Genomic DNA, 27,029 nt, shown 5'->3' with positions numbered 1-27,029 from the left:
TTGGTGTAAAAATGTAAGGCACCTGGTGAATGGGTTTCAAGATCAAATAATTCACTTGACTTTGAGCACCTTCTACATTCAGCAGTTGAGAGGTGTTCATGGTTCCTGGGATTTGTTTTAATCAGGTGTGGTAAGACACACAGACCTGAAAATGATTGGCATGAAGGAAGACGTTATTACAGTGCATCCAGTGCCTTAGAAGCAGGAGGCATGGCGCGTCAGGTAGGGCCATAAAGAGGAGCTCCAAGGTGAAAAGAGCAGGCAGAGAGGGAATCCAGGGCTCTAGTGGAATCTCTGTCTGAGAGGTGGTTTCTGCAGGAAGGAATGGGCCAGGCGAGGTCGCCAGCAGGCTGAGCAGGTTAGGATTGGATAGTGTGAATAATTGCTGCGGGCTCTGGGCTCTGGGAGCGGTCCCCAGCTTTCAGTACCTGGTCTCCAGGCGATGCGGGCAGGGGATAGTGTCCCAGAGTGTGAGACCCCATTAAAGGAGGTGGCTGAGGTGTGGATTTGGGCTTGGCTGCTTTGCATATCAAAGGTGTGCTGGCGGGTACTCCCAGGAATTCACTAACCTGGGAGGGCAGCTCCTGCCAGTGCAGCAAGGCCCCAGGTGTCAGAGCATCGACAAAGTGAGAGAGAGGCATCGACATATACACACGACCAAACGTAAGGTAGATGGCTAATGGGAAGCAGCCGCAGAGCACAGGGAGATCAGCTTGGTGCTTTGCGATGACCTAGAGGGGCGGGATAGGGAGGGTGGGAGGGAGGGAGATGCAAGAGGGGAGAGATATGGGAACAGATGTATATGTATAACTGATTCACTTTGTTATAAAGCAGAAACTAACACACCACTGTAAAGCAATTATACTCCAATAAAGATGTTAAAAAAAAGAATACAGAAAACAAGAAGATACAGTTCTTAGATGTTGTTTCAGGCCGTCTGCCATGCTATATGTCATCCCCACTTTGGTAGAGAAGTGGGGTAGTTTGGATAGAGTTTGATAGCAAGGCATTTCCCCAGCCTCCCAGTCCCCAATTAAAATGTGCATCAGCAGAGGAGGTTTCATATTAAAACTTACACATATCCTGGCCTCAGAATGCTACTTATTCATCTGTTTTTCAAATATCACAGGGTTAGAAATCACAGATACACGGACATTTGATTTCTAGATCCCTTATTTTGAATTTATCTAAATTACCCCACCAGATTAAATAAACCCTGTTTTTTTCCTTCCTAGAGGCTGAACGGGTTCTTGTTATCCTGTGAAGTGTGGCGGGAGCTGGTCTCACCCTCGGAGCCCCTGGGGCTCCCTGTGTGGCTGTTGGGGTCATCCTGTGAGAGCACTGTCACCTGCACTTGGCTTGCCGCCCCCTGGCCTCTCTGCCCACAGTTTCACTCCTACCTCTTGGTTTATGCAGCTGTCTTTTCAGGGCCTGCCCTTTGCTCTCCTGCTCTTCCGGCCGTCTCTCAGGCTGTGTTCAGACCCCTCGTTTCTCCTGGCAGCTCCAGCTAGAGGTGCCCGTTCTCTTCTGTCAACTTGTGTAATGCACTCCCCACTTGTTACTGTTGCATTACAGCCGGATGTTCCTGGTTTTCCCTCCAGGTGTCTTAGATTCCTACGGAGCCTAGGAAGTTCCTGGGGCCCCTTGTAATCCTTTGTGTGCCCCACACCGATTGGCACAATATTTATTGTGGGATTAAAGCCTCTTAAATTCTCGATTATCTCCCATGGGGTTTATGTGGTATTTTTATATTAAAAATATTTTCTTTTCTCGCCTATAACTCCCTGGACAAAGGGGATGAGAGAAAGATAGCAGAAGGGCTGGCGAGGTTTGGATCTGGCTTTGGCACAGTGCGCCGTGCAGCCCTGACTGAGGCAATGAACCTTCCTTTGCCTTGGGGTCCACGTCCCTGCGGCAGGGATGGGATCAGATGAGGTCTGGGGGCTCTTCAGCTCTGCCAGCAGCCTAGGGTCCCACAAAGGTAGCTTTGATGGAAGTCTCCAAACAAGACATCTTCAAAATAAGAAGTTCACGGGGGAGTCTTTTTCAGCATGAAATTTAGTTTCATGCTTTTATTTAGTTTTAATATCAAATCACTTTGATCAGCCTTTGAGTATCTAAACACCTCAGTTGCTTTCTTCTCTCAAGCAGCTCTGTTCACTAGAGCTTTCTGGGACGATGGGAATATTCTACATGCAGCTAGGTGACCACTCGCTACATGGGCTACTTCGTGCTGGGAATGTGGCTGGTGTGACTGGGCAACATAAATTTTAATTGTAAGTAGTTTGATTTGATTTAGATTTTAAACTTAAATAGCCACACGTGTGCTAGTGGCTGCCGATTAGACAGAGAGGCCGTGGCGTCTTCCAGCGGAGCCTGGCGACCTTGTCTGGAAGACTTGTTTCCAGACACCTGGTTAAGTCCTCAGCATGTGGCCTGTCCCTCTCCTCGTGGGGAGGGGACTTCACTGCAGGTTTAGGGTTTTACTGGAACACGCCTTTGGCCGAGGGGCACGCGCACCTGCCTCCTTGGGTGGGGGAGCAGGACCCCAGAGTGGCGTTCTGCAGACACAGGGTTGAAAAGCCACACCAGATTTCATCCTACTTTTTTCATGCTTATTTTAAGATGAATATAATAGTATTAACCAGGGCCAGTCAAATGGGTTTGTACTTCATCTCGCCCCTTCCCTCCAGCCACCCATCGAGATCAAGAAAACACTGTCGGTGTCCTCCCAGGGCAGTGCCCGCTGGTCCTCCTCACCCTTCCTGCGGTGGGAGGTTCTGGTTGGAGAGGACTGGACATCAGAGCCAGCGGTGAGCTGCCCAGAGAGCGCAGGTGACATGGGGCTTCTTCAGGGGCCAGCAGAGGAGGAGGGGTGATACTGGGGTCCTTAGGTTTTATTTTTCCGTTACCAGCAAAAATGACAGTTTGTCTGACAAGCCTCCTACCTAGCGTCTGTGGGAGTGATGCTGGCTTGGAGGGGACTCGTGGGTGGCAGCCTTGCTGGGCGCGCTGACGTTGGGGAATTGTTACTGATCGGCTGGGAATCCAGGGCTCTAGTGGAATCTCTGTCTGACTTTAATGGAATTCAGCCCAGGCTCTCCGGTTCTTCAGTGTTCCAAGGGAGCTTATACAGAAGTGGGTTTAGCCTCAGATTCTTTTCCTCAAAATAGGGGAAAGGACTTTTAATAGCTTTCCAGATGATGATAATTCAGCTGGACTGGTGAGGTGCCTGGGGTTGTGCGAGAGGAGGTGACATGATGTGCTGGTCTTCACCCTGTGCAGTTGCTTTCCCTGTGCCAGCCAGTGATTTGAGGATTAACTGTATTTACCATACACACGCATTTATTTATCTTTTCACACTTAATTACCTCATTCTGCTCCAGATATTAACAGTGAAGAAGAATTGCCTGAAGAGAAACTAGAATTATGGATATAATAGGATTATAAGCAATTCTGAGGTGTTTGTCCTCCCAACCTCTCTCCGCCTCCCCCACCATCCTTCTTCTTTTGGTGGAACTGCTTATCTTTTCTAACTCTTTGAAAATGAAAACAAATTAGAAGCTCCTGTGGAGGTTCAGGGGAAACGCTTGGACTGAATCATGGCCAGGTCTGTGCATTCAGGGCAGATGACCTGCAGGATATTAAGTCACGGCCCTCTTTTCTTCTGAGCAAATAACACAGAGCAAGGCCGCAGAATTGTAGTTTTACAATTAACTAGTTTCCACAGCCCTGCTCGCCCCTGCTTTATTTGTCATTAGTTATTCCAGCCTGTCCAGCGTGCAGAAAATCTCCAGGGCTGCTCCCCACCCCACGCCGAGGGGAAGGCCTTCGCAGGCCTCTCACACTGTTAGTGCTTTTTATTTCTTTTTCCCGTAAGGACCACTTTACTGCTGGTGAGAGGAGGAGGGACAAGAACAAATAAAATGAACACGAAAAACAGATTCCTCTTAAATTCTTGGAATCTAAGTACTTATTGAGAATTTCAAAGATTTGGATGCTTCAGTGGACTTTTTTGCTTGTTTTTTTAAAGGAATGATTCCAACTTTGAATGCAGCTCCTGGGTCATTGCTGTAATTCTAAATGACTGATTGCAGCTGAGAAAAGTCAGGGTCAGCTCACAGTTCCCGGAGAACTGGGCCGACAGATACTCCTCTCCATCCCCAGAGCTGCCCTGAGTTCCGGTGGGCAAGCATGACCAGGATACTTGGTCATCTTTCTGACATTGGCGTTTACTTTCATGTGTTACATGTACTTAAAGTGATCATATAGAGACATAGAATTGCTCTGGCTTTCTTCATAGCATTAGTCACGCTTGCTGTTTTTATCAACATTGGGCCCTTGGTTGGGGACAACTCCAGGTGGTGGCGTTCGTGTCACGGCAGAGTGTGACCTGCTCCCTGACACCCCCTGAGACTTCCTCGGCCGGGGTTGCAGTGGAGGCTGGGTGGCTTGTCGTGCCCTTTCTCCCTGGTCTCAGGTGTTGTTTGTGGTGGTGAGTTAGCTCAGTAATCGCCCCTCAGTGCCGGGTCCTGTACGGGATGCTGGGGACATAACAGAACACAGGGCCCAGGTCTTCTCTTTCTGTAGCACACGGTTATTCTGGTGTCTGCTTTTGATCATGAAATGTTTATGATCTCTGCAGACTGGAAGATGGAAGCAAAGCATAAACGTCGAGTCCTTTCTAGAATTCTGTGAATGCGTTGTTTGCAGTTACAATTTGATTATCTTATTACAGCGTGTTAATAATTTGAGATGAGTGTCTGAGTTGAAAGGAGCCATTTTCAATGGACATTTTAACTCTAAATTTAATACCAAGACTACAGTTTTCCTTATGCCTTGTGACTTCCAGGTGAGAAACTTGGGATTGACCCAACAGGATATACTGAATTACTCAGTTTACCTCGGAGGAAGGGAAACTGGAGATGTCTGGAGCTGTTTGCGGCCGTGTGAAATTACATTCCCCCTTTCCTCTGCCGCAGCCCGGGTGCCCTGGCCCCGCTCTCCTGGGTAGCTGACACCTTCAGGAGTGGGTCGCCCAAAAGCAGCACCAGCAGATGCTTCCAGGAATCCTGCAAAGGGCAGAGGGTAGAAACTGCATCAGGATTACACGTATGGAAACCTCACAGTGAAACTCGAGCACATTGTATTTACTGTTAGAACAGCAGGAGATACGTAAAGAGCTTTTTCTCTCCCTTTAAGTTGATTGGAATTCATATGGGAACACAGTTTGGACGAGTTGGTTTCTTTGTCAGTTTAGGAGATAGTTGTACACAGACTTGCTGTGTTGTCAGTTTTCTGTGGCTTGTTTTGCTTGGATATGGCGCGGTGGCCATCACAGAGTGACACCCGGTGTGTGATGTGCTCCCGACACAGGATAGGCTGTAAACCTGCTGAGCACCAGCTGCTCCCGCAGACCCTGGCGTTCGCCGGGTGAACTTGGCAGAGGGGCTAGTCGTGAGCCAACTGCAGGTCTGCGACCCTTTGTAACTGTGGGGAAGCGGGCGTTTAAATCCTCAAAGGTTCTGGGAGGGTGGGGACCACGTGCTGGCATCTCACTGGGGGGTTGTTATTTCTCTACTTGCCACTTACCTGGAAACGCTCTGGAAGTGATTTTTTTTTTTTCCATTTTGTGAAAAATGGCACAGAAAAGACAGACAACTGGTTGTGTTGGTATCAAAATTGAAAAGATGTGAAAAATACAGTTTTTAGCCAGAAAATAGAAGCTGGAATTGAAGAAGAGCTCAGCAGATTGGATTGTGACTGAGGTTTCCTGTGTCAGATCCTTGTGTGAAAAGAAGACTCCTCTTGGGTGTGTTCCAGTGAGTGTGTTATTCAGGGCAAGACCACATATTATGGGTAGAATTCCGTGCTACGATGTCATTTTCTGTATTTTATTGTTCATCTTTCTGTGTTTGGAAGCCAGTTCTGATTGACTTGGTCTTTGGTAGAGGAATTTAACTTATTTATATTTATTATTTTTATGTGATAATTAACATTAAACTTTTTTTTTTCTACTTTTGTTTTTTGGGGGAGAGGTTACTGACTTTCAATGCTTTGCAATTTGGGAGATATACTTTCACTTTTCTATCATTCCAATAATTGTCTTTACATTAACAAAATGCTATTTGAACCTTTTTCTTTTTGTTGTCCGTATCAAGAATAAAGCAGTGTTTGGTGGTACTTTTACTTTAACACCACATATCTTTCGTACTTCTTACTTTTCACCTATTTTAAGCATTTTATATCCAGATTATTTTAATGTTTTTTAGAATTTATTTCTCTTATGTTAATGAGTTTGAGAATTTACTCTATTTTTCATACCCACATTAATTCCAATTATATAAATAGAGCTCATTGTTCATAGTGTTTATGCACCTGCATCCTTGTTTTGGGATTGTTTATTTTAACTAATCTCCTTATTTGCTGGAACATGACTCACTTAGTATGTTGAGGAAGTGAGGTGTGTGGCTGATAAACTCCCAGCTCTAGAATATCTTTTTTTTTTTAACTTCAAACACATACAGCTGGCTCTGCGCTTTTCGAATCATCTTTTTTTCTCAATACTTTGAATTTTATTTGCTTTTCAAAAGAGCTGTAGTTTACTCTAGTTCTCTGTATCACATGCCGGAGTCACATGTAGGCATCTGGTTTGCTGTGGGACTCCCGTCCTCCACGTGTGTCTGTGTTCTGGTGCCCCTTCTTCTCGGCCTGGCCTGCAGTGAGCAGCTGACCGCGCTGTCTTCTGAAGCTTAATGTTGCAGAGAGAAAGACTGAGGTCAGCCCGAGTTTTGTTCCTTTGTGGATAATCCATTTGTCCTTTTTAGATTTGTGTAGGATTTTAAATTTTATTTTCAATTTGCAGCTTGGAACGTGCTACGTCTAGACATTTATCTATGTTCAGCTTATTTAGTTCTAGGGAGGCCTTGGGATGTGCATCGTCTCAGCGTGAGGTTATGGTGGGAAACCATGGCAGACTCTAGATCCGTGTTGTCCGGGTTTTCATCTGCACGTGATATTTTCTGATTTCAAATGTCACTTACTTGTGCATCTGCTGCTTTTATTTACCTAGATCTTAAAGAAGATTCAGTGTCTACTTGGGTTTCTTAAGAATGTGAATCAGAATTTCTAAAAAAGTATCCTCCTCTTGCAGCAAATCTATTTCAGGAGGAACCCGTTCCTCTTGAGGGTGGTCTCCTCCTTTGCTGCGTACTCTAGGTATGTTCTGCTTTCACGGGAGGGGGCCCCCACCCACCACACCTCTTTGCAGTGTCCTTTATGCTTTAAGCAGTAATTCCTCTGAGTGTTTTGCTTGTAGATGGGATCCTTTACCCTTTCTGGGTTTTCATTATTTAATGAGGTTTTCTAACATTTTTATATTGGTCGATTTCTAGAATACAGGAGGGTGAAATTAGATGCCCCCCTCTCTTTTTTTTTTTACATTCCGTATTTCCTTTAGATGTCTTTGCCTTGTCTTTTAAGTCTTTTGAAATATTTTTTTTTCTCATTAGCCAAGAAAAGTCTTGCCTTTTGAATGACGATCTAATCAAGTATCAAGATTTACTATAAGGTTGTAAGCACAGTTGTATTCTCATTTGTCTTTATCAAATAAATGCCTGCCCTCCAGGTTCTGTGTTTCTGTGATGCCAGAGTATGAGCACCTTCCTTAAACGTGGGCATTTTCTTGTGTCTGCTCGTACACATGCGCAAAATTAGAATCCCCTTTGTCTTCCTTTCTTTTTTTTTTTTTTCATTTTCCATTCTTTCATCTATTTGTGCATGCAGTGCTCATTAAGAAACATTATTGCCAGCCACTGTTCTGGGTGTTAGGGGTACCAGGTGGCTCCCAGGGGTCTCTTCTCTCAAGGAATCCAGCAGCTGCTGGTGGAGCGGGCCCAGTGCCTATCTCACTGGGGAGGGATGTGTTGGAGGGGAGGTGGCAGTGGGCCCTTCTCAAGAGGTGAAGTTTGAGTTCGGTCCTAAAGACTGAAAAGGATGTAAGAAGATGGAGCTGTGCTTTCCCGGCTCAGTAACAGCATGGTGAGCGATCAGCTAGAAGGGGACATGAGATAAGAAAAAAAGCATTACTTTTTTACTTAAAAATATAGTCACCTTATTTTTAAGATTATGCAGTTCGTTATTTTAGCTCTATTTCTCTTACATTTTGAAGTCCCAAATGTTGACACTCAAAATTCAATGAGAAGGTTTTGTCCACATTAGATAGTTGGGTCATTTTTAGTGAGAGAGGAGTGGCCAGGCCCAGGACAGCGGAAGGACAGGTTGCTGTGTCCAGAGCCCACCCCGGGAGTGTCCAGGCCGGCGGACTCCTGCTCACAGGGGTCCTTCTGAGACCACCTCCCACGTGGCCCAGGCATTCACAGGATTTTTCCTGTAAACCCATCTGCCCTGTCTCCTCATAAGTTTTCCGAACATTTATTATTCAAAAGGCCAAGCGATGAAGACTTCCGTTCTTCCAAACTGAACTTCCTGTTTTCTCCCTGGTCAGTGATTGCTATACTTGGCACCCTTGTGCCACGTGGCTGGTTTCAGGGAGAGTTGCTCCCACGTGCTGTACTTGTGGGCATACCAGGTTTCGTTGGTCATCGTTTACGGACGTTACCTTGCATCAGTGAGTATGTCATGTTTTCCTTCTTCTTCACTGACCTACCCTTCTAAGTGGAATCGAAATCAAATGTGAATCTACTGGGATATGTTGCAATCATCTGGGAATAATTTGAAAAAAAAAAAAAGTTGCCCACACAAATTAAATGAAGATCAACAGTTTTAAAGTACACGATAGCATGTTGTATAAACTACAGCTTCCCTTTCACATTATTCCTGGTCATGCAGTAGGTTCTGGAGAAAAAAGGACTATGGATAATCCGTTAAAAGAATGACAGATTCCCCGATGTGCTGAGCAGTAGTAATACCTAATTTCGATTTCGAGTGTGCTATAATGGATTACCATACAGATGCAGCTGAGCACTGAGCATTAACTACAGCCATGTGCTTTTCAGAAAAGTAATATTTATTCACACTGTGTGGCTTTCCTGTGCTTTTTAAATTTTACTCTCCAGCGAAACTACACACAAGATGTCAGTAGCTTATGTGGCATTCGCAGTAGTGTAGCTTGGAATGTGGGCTGCAATAGCAATACCTTATTGTATTTGCCTCCGTAGAGGTAGGCTTCATCTGGGGCTCTCTGAGGGACAGGCTTAGCATTTAGACACAGATGGTTGTTTGGGGCTTTATTTTTATTGACCTCATAGACTTTAATGCATAAAAAATGGCCCTTGCCATATTTGAGTGCAGAAAGCATCTGTGTGGGTAGTTTCAGCCTTCTAGTTGTTGTATAAGATTACATCCATTTGGGAATATTCTTAGTAGCTCAGATATTGGGCATGGTGTTTTCTATCCAAACCTTACTGAGTTTATTTTTGAGTCTCTTTAAAGTCCATCCATTTTGTAAATCTGAAAACTTTTACCCAAAAGTGGTGATGATGATATAGACCTGTCCTCAGAACAAGTTGAGTCTACTTGTGGCCAACTGACAGCATCCAAGCATCCCGATGCACGCCATCTTGCTGTATCCTTTGTCCTTCTTTATATTAAAAAGACATTTGTCTTTGTTGCGTACTAAGAAAAGAAACCTAAATCAAGAAGACCAATCTGTATTTTGGCAAGCTGAAGAGCATGATTCAGTGCCAACTTGGTTTCCTGACTACAGTGAAGATCTGAAGAGCCAGTGGGCATGCCAGGCATTCGTCTTGTCCAAGATGAGCTCTATCCTAACTCTTTAGAGTAATTTTCTCAGCCTCGGCTGTTCGAAATTTTTAGAGTAAGTAGCAAGATGGGCCCCGAAGATGACCCCGGAATGTAGGCGGGGTGCCACATCCCCCTGGAGGGAAGCGTGACAGAGGAGGACACCGAGTCGCTGCTGTGCCGCTCACTCTGGGAGAGCGGGCTGGGTGCAAGGGGGCAGAAGACGTGCAGGGACGACTCAGCTGTGCAGCTCCCATCCCCTTGAGGCTGCAGCCAGCCGATGAGACGTGAAGCCAGCAGAGACCCTGTCCCCGAAGTAGGGTGCACTTCTTTAGGACTTCAGCCTCTTGATATGAGAATATCCTCATTAGTCATTGGAAGGTGACTGTGGCAGACAGAGACGAGTGCAGCTCGAATCCCCTCCAGCCTGGCTGCAAGGAGTGGGGTCACCCCAGCCCCCGGCTGTCAGCGCCATCTTCACCTTTCCAGCCACGGCCATGCTCTTCCCATCATGACCCCAGCCAGTGACTGAGCGAGGCAGCGATACAGTGGCCTGGCCGTCCTCAGGCATGTGGGGCTCCTCTAACGGACTGTGAGCTCTGTGTGGGGGTCTGTTTCTCTTTCACAGATGCTATTCCCCATAAACCACTAGGGCTTCTAACTGCACGCAGGGTCTGTTTCCCAGAGAACTCAACCTGCAACCATTATTATTCATTTGGTAGCAAACATATTGAAATAGCCTCTGTAGTAAATTTTTCGGTAAAGAGAAGGGATGAGTTAAAGAATCCTAAAACTTAACAGCATTATTTACAGTTGCCAAGGTATGGAAGCAACCTAAATGTCCACCAACAGGTGATAGATAAAGAAGATGTGGAATATATAAACAATGGAATACTACTCAGCCATAAAAAAGAATGAAATATTGCCATTTGCAGCAGCATGGATGAACTTGGAGGGCATTATGCTGGGCGAAATAAGTCAGACAGAGAAAGACAAATACTGTCTGATATCACTCATATGTGGGATCTAAAAAATACAACAAACTAGTGAATAAAACAAAAAAGAAGCCGACTCACAGATATAGAGAACAAACTAGTGGTTACCAGTGGGATGAGGAAAGGGGGGAGGGGCAATATTGGAGTTGGGGGGGGGAAAGGGTTATTATGAGATTGTATGAAGTCGTGTGCGAAACTTTTGAAAATTGTAAAGTACTATAGAATTTAAAGACTCATTTAATAAAAATTAAAAATAAATAAATGAATAAATATTGACTGAAAAAAAAAGAATCATAAAACTTAGGCACAAATGGAAGCTGTCTTTCTCTCTTGAGTCTGGAGAGCCCCCAGCCCACCCCCAGATGTGCTTGTTGTGGGCTCCAGAGCTGCTTGTTTGGCTGGACAGCAGCCCAACTGCTGATACCCTCATTTGTATCCTTGGTTCCAGAGTAGGTGGTTTTCTTGTACTCACCTCCTTGCTTGTGATGTTTTCCCGCAACCCATAGACCTCTCTCTGGGTTTTCTCTGCTGTCGTGTCTTCTGCAGCTCATGGGGACATTCAGGTTTACATTCTGATGGTAGGACAATGCTTGCATTGGATCCTGTTAAAATGTTCTGTAGAAATGTGACTTTTTTTTTTTCTTCTTGTGATTCTCTTTTAATGTAATGGAACTTAACAAGACATAACCCAGTTTTTACATTTAGTTCCTTTTGTGTGTTATCCATCTAAAATGCATGTTGGTATAATTGCAAAGTGAAGACCTTTTTTGATTTTTTTCCCCCAGAGAGCCACTTGCCTTCATACAGTTTATAGACTGATAGATCCATCCTGCCTGGCACTTGGTGTTTGGCCGACAAATGTTGTGGGTTCTCTGGGCAAGGGAAACCATTGAGCTCACTTGATTTAACGCTGAAGTCACTTTGTTATGTGGCATCGATTCCCCCACATTTCCAGCATCTTTAGCTTTTTCTAACTAGTTGTCATATCAATTAGTCATAAGTATTTCTAATCTTTAACAATAAGCCTACAAACACCTGGCACATCCAGAGTTTCTCCTTTGACTTGTGCACGCTTGCTTCTAACTTCTGTTCCTCTGTCCGGCCCCCCACATCCTTACCTCCTTAGCAGAACTTCAGGAAACTGTTAGTGCTTGGGTTTTATCTCATTTCATTTCAAGCTCTCTCCCAGAAGGGTCTCATATACACACACCTTTAACTGCTGCCTGTTTTCTGTTACCATCCAGATCCCATTTCTATATTCTAGACCCATATACCAGATTGCCTATGAGAACATCTTCAGTAAGGTGGTCCACTGACACCTCAAATTCCAGGATGTCCAGAACCAAACCTGACATGCTTCAATTACGGAATTCCTTCTGGATTTGACATCTTGGATAAAATTATTGCCATCTACCGAGCCCTCTGGCTGGTGGGGGGGCCGTTCTTGAGTCCTCCATTTACCCCAACTACTCGACCTGTCCACCGTGACAGTTTCCCCTTCTGAATGTCACTGTGCCAGCTTCTCCTCTTACCCTGCTGCCCCTGGTCCAGGCCATTTCACTCCCTGTCTGAAGTACTACCACTGCTTCGTCCTGCACGCCCCTGCCTTTCTTCTCAGCCATCTTACAGAACCTGCTCCAGGGAGAGCATCAACCCCGGCCTCGCCTGCCTCTCCAGGCCCGTCTCCTCCCTTCTCAGCCGCCTGCCCGCTACGCTTACTGCCTGCTGCTGTCTGCCTCTGAACCTTCACACACGCTCCTCCTCTGTTCCTGCCCTCCACTTGGCTAATTTAATTAATCTGTAAGTCTTAGCCCAAGTGTTGTCTTTTCCAGGAAGCAATCCATGAAGTCCCCACTAATGGGAGGTGCTTTCCCCTCACCCGTGTAGCACGTCATACAAATTTCTTTCAGGCTTCTTTTTTTCCCTGAATGATATTTTCCTTACCGTCTCTCTTGCCCATGAATCATGAAACCCTTGGAAGTAAAGACAAAGTATTTTATTCATAGTTATTTTATTTCTGCATTTCAAATGCCAAGCCTTGTAGATATTTTTCACTTAGTGGGATCTGGCGTGTGTGTGTGTGTGTGTGTGTGTAGATCTGCTGTGTGTGTGTGTGTGTGTGTGTGTGTGTGTGTGTAGGTATGTTTGAGAGTATGTCAGTATTATCACATAGTAAAACAGATTTAAGATACCCTTTAGAATTATGGGGTTTAAAGATAACAAACCAACATGTTCTAGGGGAAGTCTGAAGTGGAAAAATGGAGGAGAGAATTTACTGATTTTCAGCATGTGATCAACTATGTACAGCTTTTAATATATAATCAGAAATAATCTTTGATGGTCTGTGTAGCATTTTCATCTTTGTAGATGTGTAGCATGTAGAATTTATGACAAATTATGTAACTAAATACATTTATATTTTAGGTTTATCAGATTTTGAAAAACTTAGTTCTTTTAAATGATACGGCTTTTATTTTTCGTCTGGGTTTTCTTTACTAGGTTCAGGGCTAAAAAACGCCCACACATTTTAATGTATTTTAATGTAAATGCCATCACTAATTCAGTGATGTTTAAGGAAATATAAGGTACATATTATGTCAATGTGAATATAAGACCATAGCAAAGATCAGGATTACCTATAAAATTCACAATTTCACAAGTAAAAAACATTCAGAATTCTTTTACTGAATATTTATTGAGTACCGACTGTGTGCCAGGCATGCTCCAGGCACTGGGGATATTTCAGGGTGTTCTGGCCTTCATGGGGCTTCCAGTCAGCCAGGGGTGAGGACTGTGCCAGGGACGATGGGACAGGTGATGGAGGAGGTGACATTTACAGTGAGGCCCAGCTGCTGGGAAAGACATCCAGGCTGGGACAAGTCGTGCCCTTGATAGTCACCCACATTGGATCAGGTTTACCTGTGGTGGCTTTCCCAGTAGACGTTCTTACACATTGCTTTATTGTCAGGTGGGAACAAATGAGGTAAACACACGTGTATGTTGCTGACCCAGTTGGAAAGTTACAACAAGAAAACCAAACCAAACCCCAAGCTGGCTTGAATGGAAGAGGTAGTGTGTCGATAGCCGCCTGGAAATATACTTATTCCGGAGGTCTGAATATATCATTAAGTTTTTTGCCTTAATCTTTTTTTTCTATTTTTTAATCATAGGAATATGATATATTTTTTTAAATATTTGTTTATTTATTTATTTGCTGTGCCAGATCTTAGTTGCGGCACTTGGGATCTTTGTTGCAGCGTGCGAGATCTTTAGTTGCAGAATTTGGGGTCTAGTTCCCTGACCAGGGATCGAACCCGAGCCCCCTGCATTGGGAGCGTGCAGAGTCTTAGCCACTGGACCACCAGGGAAGTCCCTACCTTAATCTTTCAAAATGTTAGACTGTTAGGCTAGATAAACCTAGAATGAGGATTTTCGTAGTAAAATAGAAATATATTATCAATACCAAGGAATGAATTTTAACCAGTGTTTGGATTTTCTACATTTTTTTAAAAGGCAGTTACAGATAGAATACAAGGACTTTTATTGCCCAAGAGTAACTTGCCAATACTTGTTGTAGAGTGAAAAAAAAGTCGTTCTCATTTGTTTGGGTCTTTCGGGAAAAGCTGCTTTCATTCTCCAAATACTCTTGTATATTGTAAGTTTGTTCTTTATTGTATCTACCAGAGGCGGCGGTGGGGGGATTCATAACTACAATCCTAAAACTAATATTTAACTATTAATTTCAAGGAATTCTTGCCACCAATTTCATTTCCTTATTCCACAGAGTAAGGTCTTACCCTCTTTGTTGTTCATCTTTCTTCCCAATTCTGTTTCTTGTCCAGAGACCAGTGAGAATTTTAATGAAAATGGGAAGTGGAAGGTGAAAAAGAAGACACCTAGAGTATCTGGCATTTGAGAGCTTATTATAATATTTAAGCAATGGCTGTGATTTAACTAAGATAAAATAATCACTTCAGGGTTTTTTTTTTTTTTCTTTTCTTTCTTATAGGGAGAATTCAAGTTGGGACAGTAATCTCTTTAAAACATTCAGGGAAGGAAGTTTGCTTGGGGCAAGTAAAAGAGACTGTCCCGTTGGGGTCCAAGATAAAGTGCAATATTTATCTTATTACGAAGTTTTTTTTTCTTTTCTGAAATATATCTATATAGATATACAGCAGGTACTATGGGCTAACATGAAAATGTGTAATTTCATTTGTTGTTTATTTTCTCTTTATATCTTATCAATTTTTGTTTGTTTGTTTTATAGAAAATACTGCAGTTTCTACCTGAACGAATTTTCTTTCGATGGCATTACCAGAGTATAGGTAAGAACAATCACAAAAATTTTAGGTAATATAGATTTCTTCCAATAGTATTTTCAGTACTGTTTTATATAATCAGCACCATCAAGATAGATTACAGCAAGGAATATTAATAAGTGTGCCAATTAAAGCTGAGACAGTCCCACCTGGACTTCAGAGGGAAGTGCATCCTCTGTCTCCTGCTCTAAAAGTGGTTCACAGACCAGCAGCCTCAACCTCACCTGAGAGCTTGTTAGAAAATGCAGCATCTCAGGCCCCAGCCAGACCTCTTGAGTTACAGCCTGCGTTTCCAACAAGAGTCCCAGGGGATTCCTGTGCACGTAAAGTTGATCTGGAGTATTTTACTTAAATAATTTTACATTTTTTTCTTGCAAGAATATCTTGTTCTTCAGGCCTTTATCATGGACTCAGAATTATTTTGTTTGACCGTTTTAGAAAGTGGCAGCAAGAGGGAACTTGAAATAAAGCAAGTTACCACCTTCTGTCCAGTTCTCGACATCTCACAGTTTACTCTCAATTTACTGTTCACAGTACAAGAGTAATTCGTGGCATTGATTGTGAATTCTACCTTATCTTTATTTATTTTTATTTATTTATTTTTTTGCGGTACGCAGGCCTCTCACTGTTGTGGCCTCTCCCGTTGTGGAGCACAGGCTCCGGATGCGCAGGCTCAGCGGCCATGGCTCACGGGCCCAGCCGCTCCGCAGCATGTGGGATCCTCCCAGACCGGGGCATGAACCCGTGTCCCCTGCATCGTCAGGTGGACTCTCAACCACTGCGCCACCAGGGAAGCCCTCTCTACCTTATCTTTAAAGAGTGTCCGGTTCAGTCCTTCTGCCTTAGAGGACTCTGACATTTCCTATAACTCTCCTGCCTTACCAGGTGGTCATATTTGAGGAGAGCATGACCTTATAGTGGAATCTTAACTATTAGATCATTCATTCATTCAGGTATTTAATTGAGGGAGAGACTTTTGTGTGCAAAGTTCAGGGACAAAAACAGAGCATCTCACCGTGTTGTATTATGTAAGCTGATTGCCTAATGGGGATTAGGTGAGAAAAAACGAGTACAGTATGATCATTGCTCTACCAGAAGTGTAGTGGGAGCAAAGAAGAAAAGTTGAATAATCCTACTCAGAGGGATTGAGGAAGCCTTTGAAAGAGGTCATTTCAATCTGAGCCTTGAAAGGTGAGTGTGGGAAGGGCTTTCCACGTGAGAGATCAATAGGAAAATGATAGGGAACCTGAAAGAACGTGGCACAGTCAGGGGATGTTCCAAAATTCAGGATCCTAAACTTAATTTAGGATTATTTATGTGAAAACTGTAACCGATCTTTATATAAACTGAATTATTTAAAGTTATATGTTATAAATGTTATAAATGTAAAGAAAGTAAAGTATATATACTAAGCACACTATTGAACTGAATGAATAAATCGTTATCTTAAGATCGTGCCTTGGTCTTTCAAGCTTTCAAACACACAAAGAAAGTTTTTCTTTAAATTTTAGAGTTGTTGATAGCCTTTCTGTTTAACGGATGCTTTGACTTTCTGTATTTAAATTAAGGTAAAAATTAAAAAAATTAAACATTAAGTATAAGTTAGAGTGACATCATGGGGATTTGTGATGCTCTGCGGTACAGCGGGAATGGATGACAATGAAAAATACCTGCATGCGGTGTTTATCTGTGCTCCCTATAATCCTTCAATGTTGTTTATGTTGTCTGTGTGAAAACCACCCTCATTTTCTTCAATAATACTTTACAATGTCTGAAGACTAGTAGGCTCCCCTCAGCATGAATGAACTTACTAGAACTATGTGTGGAAATTAACTTGCCACTTGTGTTGTGAAACTTTAGGCACCCATTAGGCAGTGTGTAGTATCACTTCAACTCTGCCCAGGACCTTGTGGGCTGGTTACAATTGCTGGTACAAGTAGCGTTGGTACCCAGTTTAAGAGTATCATTCTGAGAACAGTGACTTCTGGCTCGGGGGAGCTGCAGAGCGCCAGGTCTCCTGAGCCCCCGGGAGAGCAGGTGTTGTCTTTGTCCGTTGTATAGAATAAGCCGGCTCTGTAATTCAGTCAGAATGCATCATGTCTAAGGACGTTCAAGTATGAGCATTTGTGTATCAAATCATCCTTATTATTGACAGTTGTATACTTAATGCTTGAATCAAACAGGCTCTTTTCAGATAAGTAAATTTTTGCACGATTTATCGAAGTGGGTAGAAGTTGGTGTTGCGACGGGCCCACATCCCTTTTCTGATGCTCTTCAGGCTAGATGTGGGTTGAATCAGAGTTTCTCAGATTTCAGAATGGCAATGTGGTGCGTGGGTGTATAACGACCATCGAGTCAACATTAGTGTCTGTAAGTAACCCCCAGGGGCCTGGGCAGCACCCTGTAACCCAGAGTGTCAGGTTTTTTGTAGCCTGAGGTGTAAGTGCTCATCATTGTGAGATAACTACACCCCAGATAGCCTCAGGCTAGCCTGGTGTTGCCACCGCATGAGTTCAGGTCACGTCAGGTCTTGTCCACTAAAGAATTACACAGAAAGAGAAGAACAAATATCGAATATAATACATATATGTGGAATCTAAAAAAATGGTATAAATGATCTTATTTGCAAAGCAGAAATAGAGACACAGACATAGAGAACAAACGTATGGATACCAAGGGGGTAAGAGGGGGGTGGGATGAATTGGGAGATGGGGATTGATATATATACACTATGGATACTATGTATAAAATAGATATCTAATGAGAACCTGCTGTACCGCACAGCACAGGGAACTCTACTCAGTACCCTGTGGTGACCTAAATGGGAAGGAAATCCAAAAAAGAGGGGATATATGTATACGTGTAGCTGATCCACTTTGCTGTACGGTGGAAACTAACACAACATTGTAAAGCAACTATACTCCAATAAAAAAAAATGAAAATGTAAAAACAAAAAAGAGTTACACAGAAAAGTTTCTGTTTTCATAGCTTTTTGGATTTTGAAATCGCCAGTAAGTGACTGTGGATTTGTACTTCTACACATTTTTTTTTAATACCTCAGCTGTACTTCTTGCATTCTTCCCAATTTGTTTGGACCTGTTAAAACTGTTGCTATTTGTCACTCAAGATCTTGACCAAGTTCGTTATAGAAAGTAAGAAACTGTAGGGAAATACCAGATTTCAAAGGGAAGGAATGTGCCTTGGATCTCTCCTTAGCACTGACATCTTGACGTGTGCAAAACCTCCGGGGTCAGGGCAGGAGGCTTTTCCCAGCGCCTGACAGTTTAGGGACCTAAGCTCCCTTATTGCAGGTTTTTGCATTCTATATAGATATCTGGTATTCCTTACCTAATAAGAAGAACACTGCTGTGTAAACCTCTTAATTAAATGTTAATTGGGCCTGGTAGGGGCCAAGGTACTCTGAAATATTGGGTTAGCACCTTGGAGTTTGGTTTTCACACCACTGACACAGCATGCTTCCTGCCCCACAGTACAAGTGACAATGTTACTAGGCACAGAAGCCGAAAATATGAGCAACTCCTGTATCTGCAAGTCTTAGAAGCTCTCAGACCTACCCGATAGCCACATTTTATCCTGAGAAGGAAGGAGATAATTCGAAACATCAATTGCCACAGTGTTTGAATTCGGCTTCTTATCTTGTCATCATGTTTTGTCTGTAGCAAAGAGAGACATTCTATTTCTCTTAAAAGTGTTTTTAGAGGGAAAAAATAGTCTGTAAGGTTTTTTTGGTTTTTTTTTTTTTGCGGTACGCGGGCCTCTCACTGTTGTGGCCTCTCCCGTTGCGGAGCACAGGCTCCGGACGCGCAGGCTCAGCGGCCATGGCTCACGGGCCCAGCCGCTCTGCGGCATGTGGGATCTTCCTGGACTGGGGCACGAACCCATGTCCCCTGCATCGGCAGGCAGACTCTCAACCACTGCGCCACCAGGGACGCCCGTCTGTAAGGTTTTTAAGGCTGGCTCCTTGCTGTAAGTCTGTGAACAAGGAACATATTTGAACTCTAAGGCTTGCAGTGTGAAATGAACACTGCGTCATTATTCTGAGCATCTGGAGATACTGATTCAAGTGATGTTTGGAGAGTAAGGAGATTAAGGAAGTGACTGACACAACACTTATGAACTCTGTGATACATGCTGGCCCGTTACTCAACTATTTGCAAATTTCCGTTACTAATTACAAATGGAAAAAAATTTGTTTATTAGATTTTTCTTGAAGTCCATTTTAGGCAAGTAGTAAATCATGGTGGGTAAACGTGGCTGCTGAAGCCTTATCTGAGAGTAATACTGAGAACTGACAGGGAGTGAGATGATGATAAAGAATGGCACAGCAGCAAACCAGGGATATTTGGTGCAAGGGCAGGCTGTGGCGCCCCTTCATGTGCCCATGTGTCTTAGTACAGGACTCAAGTTATACATGTGTTCGCTTTAAGAAGCTTCTATAAAGAAGATTTTCTGTCCCATTCAGTGTATAGTGCTGCGTCTGTACTCGGTAAATGTTTGCCGAGTGGATGAAAGTATATATTTTGTATTAGAGATGTTTTATATTAAAAATGTTTAAAAAATAAATAACCTTTGGGCTTAAAGGAGCAGGCTCAATTAATGAAAGTTCACACATGTACAAAACTTTATACATGGTTTTTTATATGAGTCACTGAATCTAGTTTGTTCAACTAGGTTTTTCTTATACACAGTATAAAAACCAGGTGCATAACTAAACTGCAAATATGTTTATGGCTTTTAAAGAATATCCTTGCATTGGGTATACCCCGGGCTACCCAGTGGGCTCACATTGCCTGGGATGTGAACACACTCTCTGAGGCTCATTTCTCATAGCTTCTGCTGCTCACTCTTCAGGAATCTGAGTCTGACAGCCCTCCCAGGGCCCCTCCCCGTCAGCCCACTCTTCCCGAGGGAGCGGGGGCTCCCCAGGCACTTCACACCAGGACTCCCTCAGGGTGCATCGCAGCCAGGCTGGGCTAAGTCCGGGGCCCTGTGTGCCTCGTGCCCACCAAGGGCTGGCTGGGCCTGATGCCCTGTCAGCTCACCTGGTGTCCTCCCAGCATCCTCCCTCGGGTGCTTCCCCCATCCCTGCTCTGCATTTCTTCCCCTCCTTTGCCTCTGTGCTCTGCCCTCTGGAAGCCCTCTTCTTGGGTTAAGTGACAACCCTACAGCCTCGGCCTCTTGCTTTCACCTCCGTGGCTGCAGAAACCTGGGTTTTCTCTGGTGCTTCTCTGTCTCCCTCAGGGGTATGGGGGTGAGACCACGGTCTTTTTTCCTTCAAGGCCCATTCCAGACCTCATCCACCACCCCCTCTACGGAAACCTCTCTCCCTTGACGATGCTGCCTTCTTCCCCTTGTTGTTGCCATGTCCTCTGATCTTCTGCTCACTTGCTTTTCTTTTTTAATGGCTTTACTCTCTCCCAGTCCTTTTCCTTCAAGGCAGCCATAGCTACCCATCAGCCCCTTGACCCCCTCGCCTTCTGTGGCTTCCTGACTTCTCTTCCAACCCTTGTCGTGATGCAGATCTCTGTCTGACCACAATCTCCATCCCTGATCTTTCACTCAGTCATTTCCAGGCTACCTGCTCTGTTTTTTCTTTTTTTAAAATACAGCTTTTTAAAAGTATAATTGACATAAAACAAATTGTACATGTTTAAAATATACATTTTCATAAGTTTAAGCATAGGTATACACCTGTGCAGCCATTGCTGCAATCAAGATAATGAACATAGCCATCACTCCCAAAAGTTTCCTCCTGCCCCATTCCACCCTTCCCCAGCTCACCCCCCCAGTCCCCAGGCAACCACAGATCTGCTTTTTGTCCTTATAGTTTGATTTTTTAGAGTCTTATAGAAATAGAATCATGCAGTGTACTCTTTTTTGTTTGGCTTCTTTCACTCAATATAATTATTTTGAGAGTCATCTGTGTTGGTGCATATATTAATAGTTCATTCCTTTTTATTTCTAAGTTGTACAGGAGTCCATTGAATGGATATACCATAGTTTTTTTATCCATTCATTTGATGATGGGCCTTTGGGTTGTTTCTAGTCTGTGGCTACAAATAAAGCTACTGTAAACATTTGTGTACAAGTCTTTGTGTGTGGACATGTGCTTTCCAGTCTCTTGAGAATGGAATGGCTGAATCAAATAAAGACATACGTTTAACTGCCAGATTATTTTCCCAAGTGGTTGTACCATTTTACATTCCTGCCAGCAGTGTGAAAGTTCCGATTACTCCACATTCTCATCAACGGTCAGTCTTATCAGTCTTTTAATTTTAGCGGTAGTGGTATCTCGTTGTGGTTGTAATTTGCATTTCTCTAACGACTAATGACCTTGAGCATCTTTTCATGTGCTGTTTGCTACCTGTATGTCTTTGGTGAAGTGTATCTTTGAACCTGTTGCTTATTTTTAAATTGAGGGTTTTCCCCCCTAATACTGAATTTTAAGAATTCTTCACATATTCTAGTTATAAGTGTTTCAATCAAATATATGATTTGAAACTACTGTCTTCCTGGCTCTGGCTCATCTTTTCATTTCTTTAATAGTGTCCTTCAAAGAGTAGAAGTTTTTACTTTTGATGAAATCCAGTTTATCAATTTTGCTTTTATGGATTGTGCTTCTGGTGTCATGTCTAAGGAATCTTTGCCTAACCCCACATCGCAAAGATCTTCTCCCGTGTTCCCTTCTAGAAGTTTTATCGTTATATATTTCACATTTAGGCCCTTGATTCATTTTGAGATACTCGTTGTTAATTTCAGCTTCCTTCAGTAGACTGCTGCTCCCCTGTGCTTAGATGTTGTAGTGCCAGAAAGTCATGTGCTACTGCTCCGCTGGCACTTTCAGCAGAGCTTGTACACCAGCACCCACTTGGCATTTCTCCATGTTCTTGCCCCTTCTCTGATGTCATACTGCCATTGCTTATTAATTGGCTTGAGGCATGATGCATACACAGAGGGAGGTTTTTTTTTAATTAAAAATAAATAAGAAAGAATTTTGTAATGTTAAAGTTAGATTTGACATGGCTTTGTGAAATTGTGGCCTTAAAAATATCTTTAAAAGATCTTGAAAAGATTGCCACTTTATCAGGAGAAATCTTCAAGCACTGCAATTCTTATCAGTGAGATAAGCAAAGAAGTAGACTTTGAAAACATTGATTAATTTGCTTCCATTAAAGCCAGGAAAGTAAAATTATAATACATTCTGTGTTATAAATATTTAAACTAGTGTGATTTTTCATAGTAGTTTTTCATTTTTCAATATTGAGCTTTTTGATTTTTCAATATTTTTCAACTACTTTACTGTACTTATTCATTTATTCTTTTTTCACATGAGTCAATATAGTGGTAATCAGTAGGGTTGAAGAGGCACATAAAAGAGATGGAGGTGGGTATAATCACAGTTTGGTTGAGGAGTTTAAAAATCCAAACAGGAATGATATACAGAGAGAAACTTTTTGAAATTAAAATGAAATGGATTTCATAATGGTAAAGTAAAAGTAGAAATATCTTTGTAAACTTAGGGTCTTTAAGAAATACCTAATGTGACCAGGGAAGGCTCTCAGGTACTCATCACCAGTTCTCATGTTGAAACCCTCTGACATGTGCCTGCACTGCACACATTTTTCTTTATAATGTTGATCTTATTTAAAAAGAGGTCCTTAGAGAATAGCTGATGCCCTGTCTTTCGGGGGGAATGTGCTTCGCATGTACCAGACACTGTTCTAAGCATGTATATAAACTCATTTAAGCCTCATTACAGTGCTCTCTGGTAGGCACCGTTATTATACCATTATACAGATGAGAAAACTCAGGCATGGTGAAAGTAAGTAAGTGACCCAGGTTACACAGTAAGCACAGAACCTGGATTTGAACCCTAGCAGTCTGGCTCCTGAATCTGTCTTGCAACTGCTAAGCTGCAGTGCCTCACACATCTGAGAGTTTCTGAATACAGCAGGATGGAATAGATCAAATATATATGTATTAGTTTTCTATTGCTGCTGTAACGAATTAACAGAATCATTTCAAAAAGTAGGGTACTGTTGACAGATATGGGGCATAGATTCTCTATGTCTCTTTGTAAAGTATGTAAAGTATGTATTTTCTCCTCCCTGTGTAGGGAAGTGTGGCTATAGGCAACTATGGGTAGACTGAGAGTTTAAAATAAAAATGTTGAGCCCATTTCAAGAAGGGGAAGGAAGGACTGACAGCGCCCCCGTGGTCACACACAATGAGCAGGAGAAAGTGTTTCCGAGAATGTGTTGCAAGATGATGGATTTGCCAGATGTCTGGGAAGAGAGCTGTCTGCGCAGACTTTATCCCAAGTCTCCCGGGAGGTGAGGTTCTGCCGGCTCTGCCAAGCCTCGGGAGGTCCTCATGGGCATAATGGAGCAAATACTAAGCTGAGGCAGGGTGGACTTGGTCCAAGAATGGATGAACAGGGAGGCGAGGGACAAGGACCAGGTGGAGGACAGGTGTGGGATAAGTAGTCCCGTGAGCACAGGCACTCAGGGCTCGGCTGTGAGAGAGCCCAGCCTAGTCAATGCTGACTCTGGACCCCAAATCACTGGACATGCTTTGGTGACAGATGTGGAGGGAAGTGGGCGTTTTAACTTCCTACTTCATCACAAACCATTAGTAATTCAGTGCTGCAACCTAGTCACGACGATGGTGAGTCCCCACCGAGCCCAGCATTAGGTGTTATCAACAGTACAGCAGATAGCTGTACAAGGTTCCTTCAGAAAGCCAATGATTCCATTCCAGGTAATGAATTCCTAAAGTGTATGCATTTAACCGACATACATGTATCTGTCCACATAGATACAACCCGTAGCAGTTGTCGAGGCACTGGCTCTATTTCTTCAAAATATGTTGGCGGTGTAAAGTGACTTGATATCCAATTTTAAAATATTGCACAAAACTTTCCATCAGGAAATCTAAATAATTTTTTTTCTCAAAAAAATTGGGAAAAAAGGTTCTCTCGCTTAAGACTTCCAATTTATTTTTATTTTAAAAGATTCCTTCCTTTTTGAGGTTGAGATCTCATTTAGGGGCTACATGTGATACTGACGTGTGGTTGCCAAGCCATCTCTGCTAAAGGCATGAACACATCTAGCGAGTAATAGGTACTATGTCTCCGTCCTCATGAGGGAGACTTCTCCCCCAAGTGGGCTGCAGCACCAGCTGGTGTAGTTCTGAGGAAACCTTGAATTCCTTTCCTCAACAGTGACCTAAGTGCGCTGCTAGATGATTTATTGATGGACAGAACCCATAAATGTGGTTGTCATTTCAAAGAGAGAGACATGCTGTCCTGAATATTTGCAAAATGGTCTTGTAAAAATGTTTTGTAAGTGGTAGTTTTATATTATGTTTTCCTTTAGAGATTTAAAGAAATCATTCATTTTGTGCCTGACAGAGACATTTGCACATAATCCACTGTGGGCATTTGGGTTACCTTAATATCAATCGCTTTGACTCTTTTAAAAGAATTTTGAAGAGGTTCATACTTAAAGTATTTTTATCCTAACAATATCTCTCCTTCTGTGACATTGCTTTGCTTCTGAAGGTCAGCCTTCTTCCTTTTATTTTTAAAAATGATATATTTTGTCATAAGTACATTTTTTCTTTCTAAAACTAATTTTTAAAAAATAGGCCTTAGATATGCATTCACATACTCCATTTCTAATTCATTGTTTTAAACTTTCAGGCTCAACGTTAAAGAAGCTTCTACACACTGGAAATTCTATTAAGGTATTTATTTTAGATGAACGTGTAATGGCTTTTTTCATTACTCTTAAACTTATTCATGCCATAAAGTGACAAAATTAGGCCATTTTGAAAAAAAAATCTTCAAAAGCCATTTAACTTAATTTTCATTTTAATTGAGAAATGATATGACATATATTAGAGTTTTTATACTTATATCATAATTTATTGTGCTAGACATTTTAAACATTATTAGGAGAAAGTGGCTTGGGATTCGGAGTTTGGAATCCTGCGTTCTAATTTCGATTCTGCCGTGTGCAGCCAGGGGACCACCGGCGAGGTGCTGACTGCTTCAGCTTTATCATCAGAAAAGAGAAGTTGAACCAGATCCTCCCTAAGCTTCAGAGCTAATGTGCCTGATTCTGTTCACCCCAGTAATCTTGTTGTTAAAAATTATAGTTGTCTCTCAATTATCTTTTGCTATTTTTGAGAACGCTTGTGGGGAAAAAGAGCAGCAGAGGCTTACTCTTGAATGTTCATTTGCAGCAGAATGATCTTGTAATTTAGGTTAAAATTGGCTTATTTTAAAATGAATGTGCCTTTATTAAAAGTATAGCATTTGATGCTGGAATAAGATGACCCTAAAACATAAGTGGCAAAAGAAGCCAGCCTGGGATGTATGTTTTATGGAAGATAATTCACTTCATAGCTATTTAATTTATGTGTGTGCCTTTAATAAGCTAATACATTTTTGGTTTTATATCAGTTTAAACAATCCTAGCCACTCAAACTGGTTCACTCCCTCTTACCTGTTGGAAAAAAAGAGATGAGCTGTCCCTAGTTTCATGATTGTTCCATATTTTGTCCCTCCTATTTTAATTAATGGCCTTATAGCTAAAACTTACCAGCTTATCTTCTGTTTATTATTGGACTCATTTATATTTAATTATCTTAATACAGTTAACATAAAAAATTGGACATTTGTGATCGAAGTATGTAGAAAATTTTCTCTTGTTAAATTTGATATAATTAGGTTAGATATACATAGAGCCCTGTCATTTTTTGTTGGGCGCTGAATAGCATTATGTATTCAGCATCGTCACCACCCATCTTACCTGCTGGGCAGGTGTGAGCGGCTGAGCAGAGCAGAGCCGTGCTGAGTCCAGGGCATGTCTGGAAGGGTGTCATGGGATCATTGTTGATGGAGTATCTGTCTTGGTGTATTTGACTTCTCTGGGGGGTCAGCCAAGCTTTTCTCTCTCCCTCTCTCCCTCTCTCCCTCCCTCCCTCCCTCCGTTCCTTCCTGTCTCTCCTCCTCCTCTTACCTTTCCTGCAGAGCCTGGGGCTTGGCTTGAACACTTGCTGTGGAGGAATCAGCACCACTTTGGTGTCACTGAAAGGAGATCAGGCAGCACCCCAGTTGCCTGTATTTGGAGCTCACTCTATCTTTCAGCTGCGTCTGACATTTTTTTCATCTCCTTTGCTCGTTTAACCTCTTTTATTGACATCATCTTCCCAGCCATTTAGGAATATAAAAATGGAGTTACCTGTGTTTATGAATTCTAGGAATGGGAAGTTGAAAGTAAGTGCAGAGGAGGAAAAAGGGCACATCTGCCTATATTGATATTTTCTACGAGTGATGCCAACGATTCGGCGCATGGCAAAGGGTAGGAGAGACTAGAGTAGGGACACAGACAGGGGAGCCAGGTCTTCAGGGTCCTATTCAGCTCTAAGTGTTCTGATTTTCAAGAACATCATACATGTGCATAAGGTAGTGACACGACAAAAATTCTATCCAAAGCACAGTGTAAGTTTGGAGGACGATTCTCTTTGCATTGTTCTCATGAGTATTCAAGCGTTGATGGTATGGGTGCTGTTGCCATAAAGAATGAAATACTGCTTATAGGAAATGCTTAGGTAGCACTTATGTGAGCTGGGCAATTCTAACTCACTCCACCCCATACCAGAACTTTGTGGTAAACTCTGTCATCATCCCTGTTTTGCAGATGGGGGCGCCGAGGCACAGAGGAGTTAAGTGGTCCTCCACGGCTCACAGCTAAAGCTAGAAAGTGGCTGAGGCTGTACTGGAGCTCAGGCACTCTGGCCCTCGTGCTGGGTTGCAGTGCCCTTGCTTCCTGGTCACTCAGGGAAGGACTTGGTGCAGGACTTCAGTAATGCTTTTAGCTTCTAGTTTATTTCCCCCCAGAACCAATGCTACATTGCAATGCAT

General features: G+C 42.8%; 1 protein-coding gene across 5 annotated transcripts in view; it reads left to right on the top strand.

Moving 5' to 3' along the window:
• The window catches only part of RALGAPA2 (Ral GTPase activating protein catalytic subunit alpha 2), a 285,182-nt gene that overhangs the window by 30,753 nt on the left and 227,400 nt on the right, over positions 1–27,029 (top strand). For all 5 annotated transcript variants that reach the window (XM_060120092.1, XM_060120091.1, XM_060120089.1 and 2 more), the window contains exons 4-5: positions 15,025–15,082; positions 24,801–24,844. In XM_060120092.1, the coding sequence (XP_059976075.1) occupies positions 15,025–15,082; positions 24,801–24,844 (102 nt within the window). The remainder of the gene's footprint in view (positions 1–15,024; positions 15,083–24,800; positions 24,845–27,029) is intronic.

The sequence above is a fragment of the Mesoplodon densirostris genome, chromosome 16, assembly GCF_025265405.1.
Source record: "Mesoplodon densirostris isolate mMesDen1 chromosome 16, mMesDen1 primary haplotype, whole genome shotgun sequence".
In the NCBI taxonomy this organism is placed as follows: Eukaryota; Metazoa; Chordata; class Mammalia; order Artiodactyla; family Ziphiidae; genus Mesoplodon; species Mesoplodon densirostris.
Note: the sequence above shows the minus strand (reverse complement) of the source record. Positions and strands in the feature narration are given on the sequence as shown.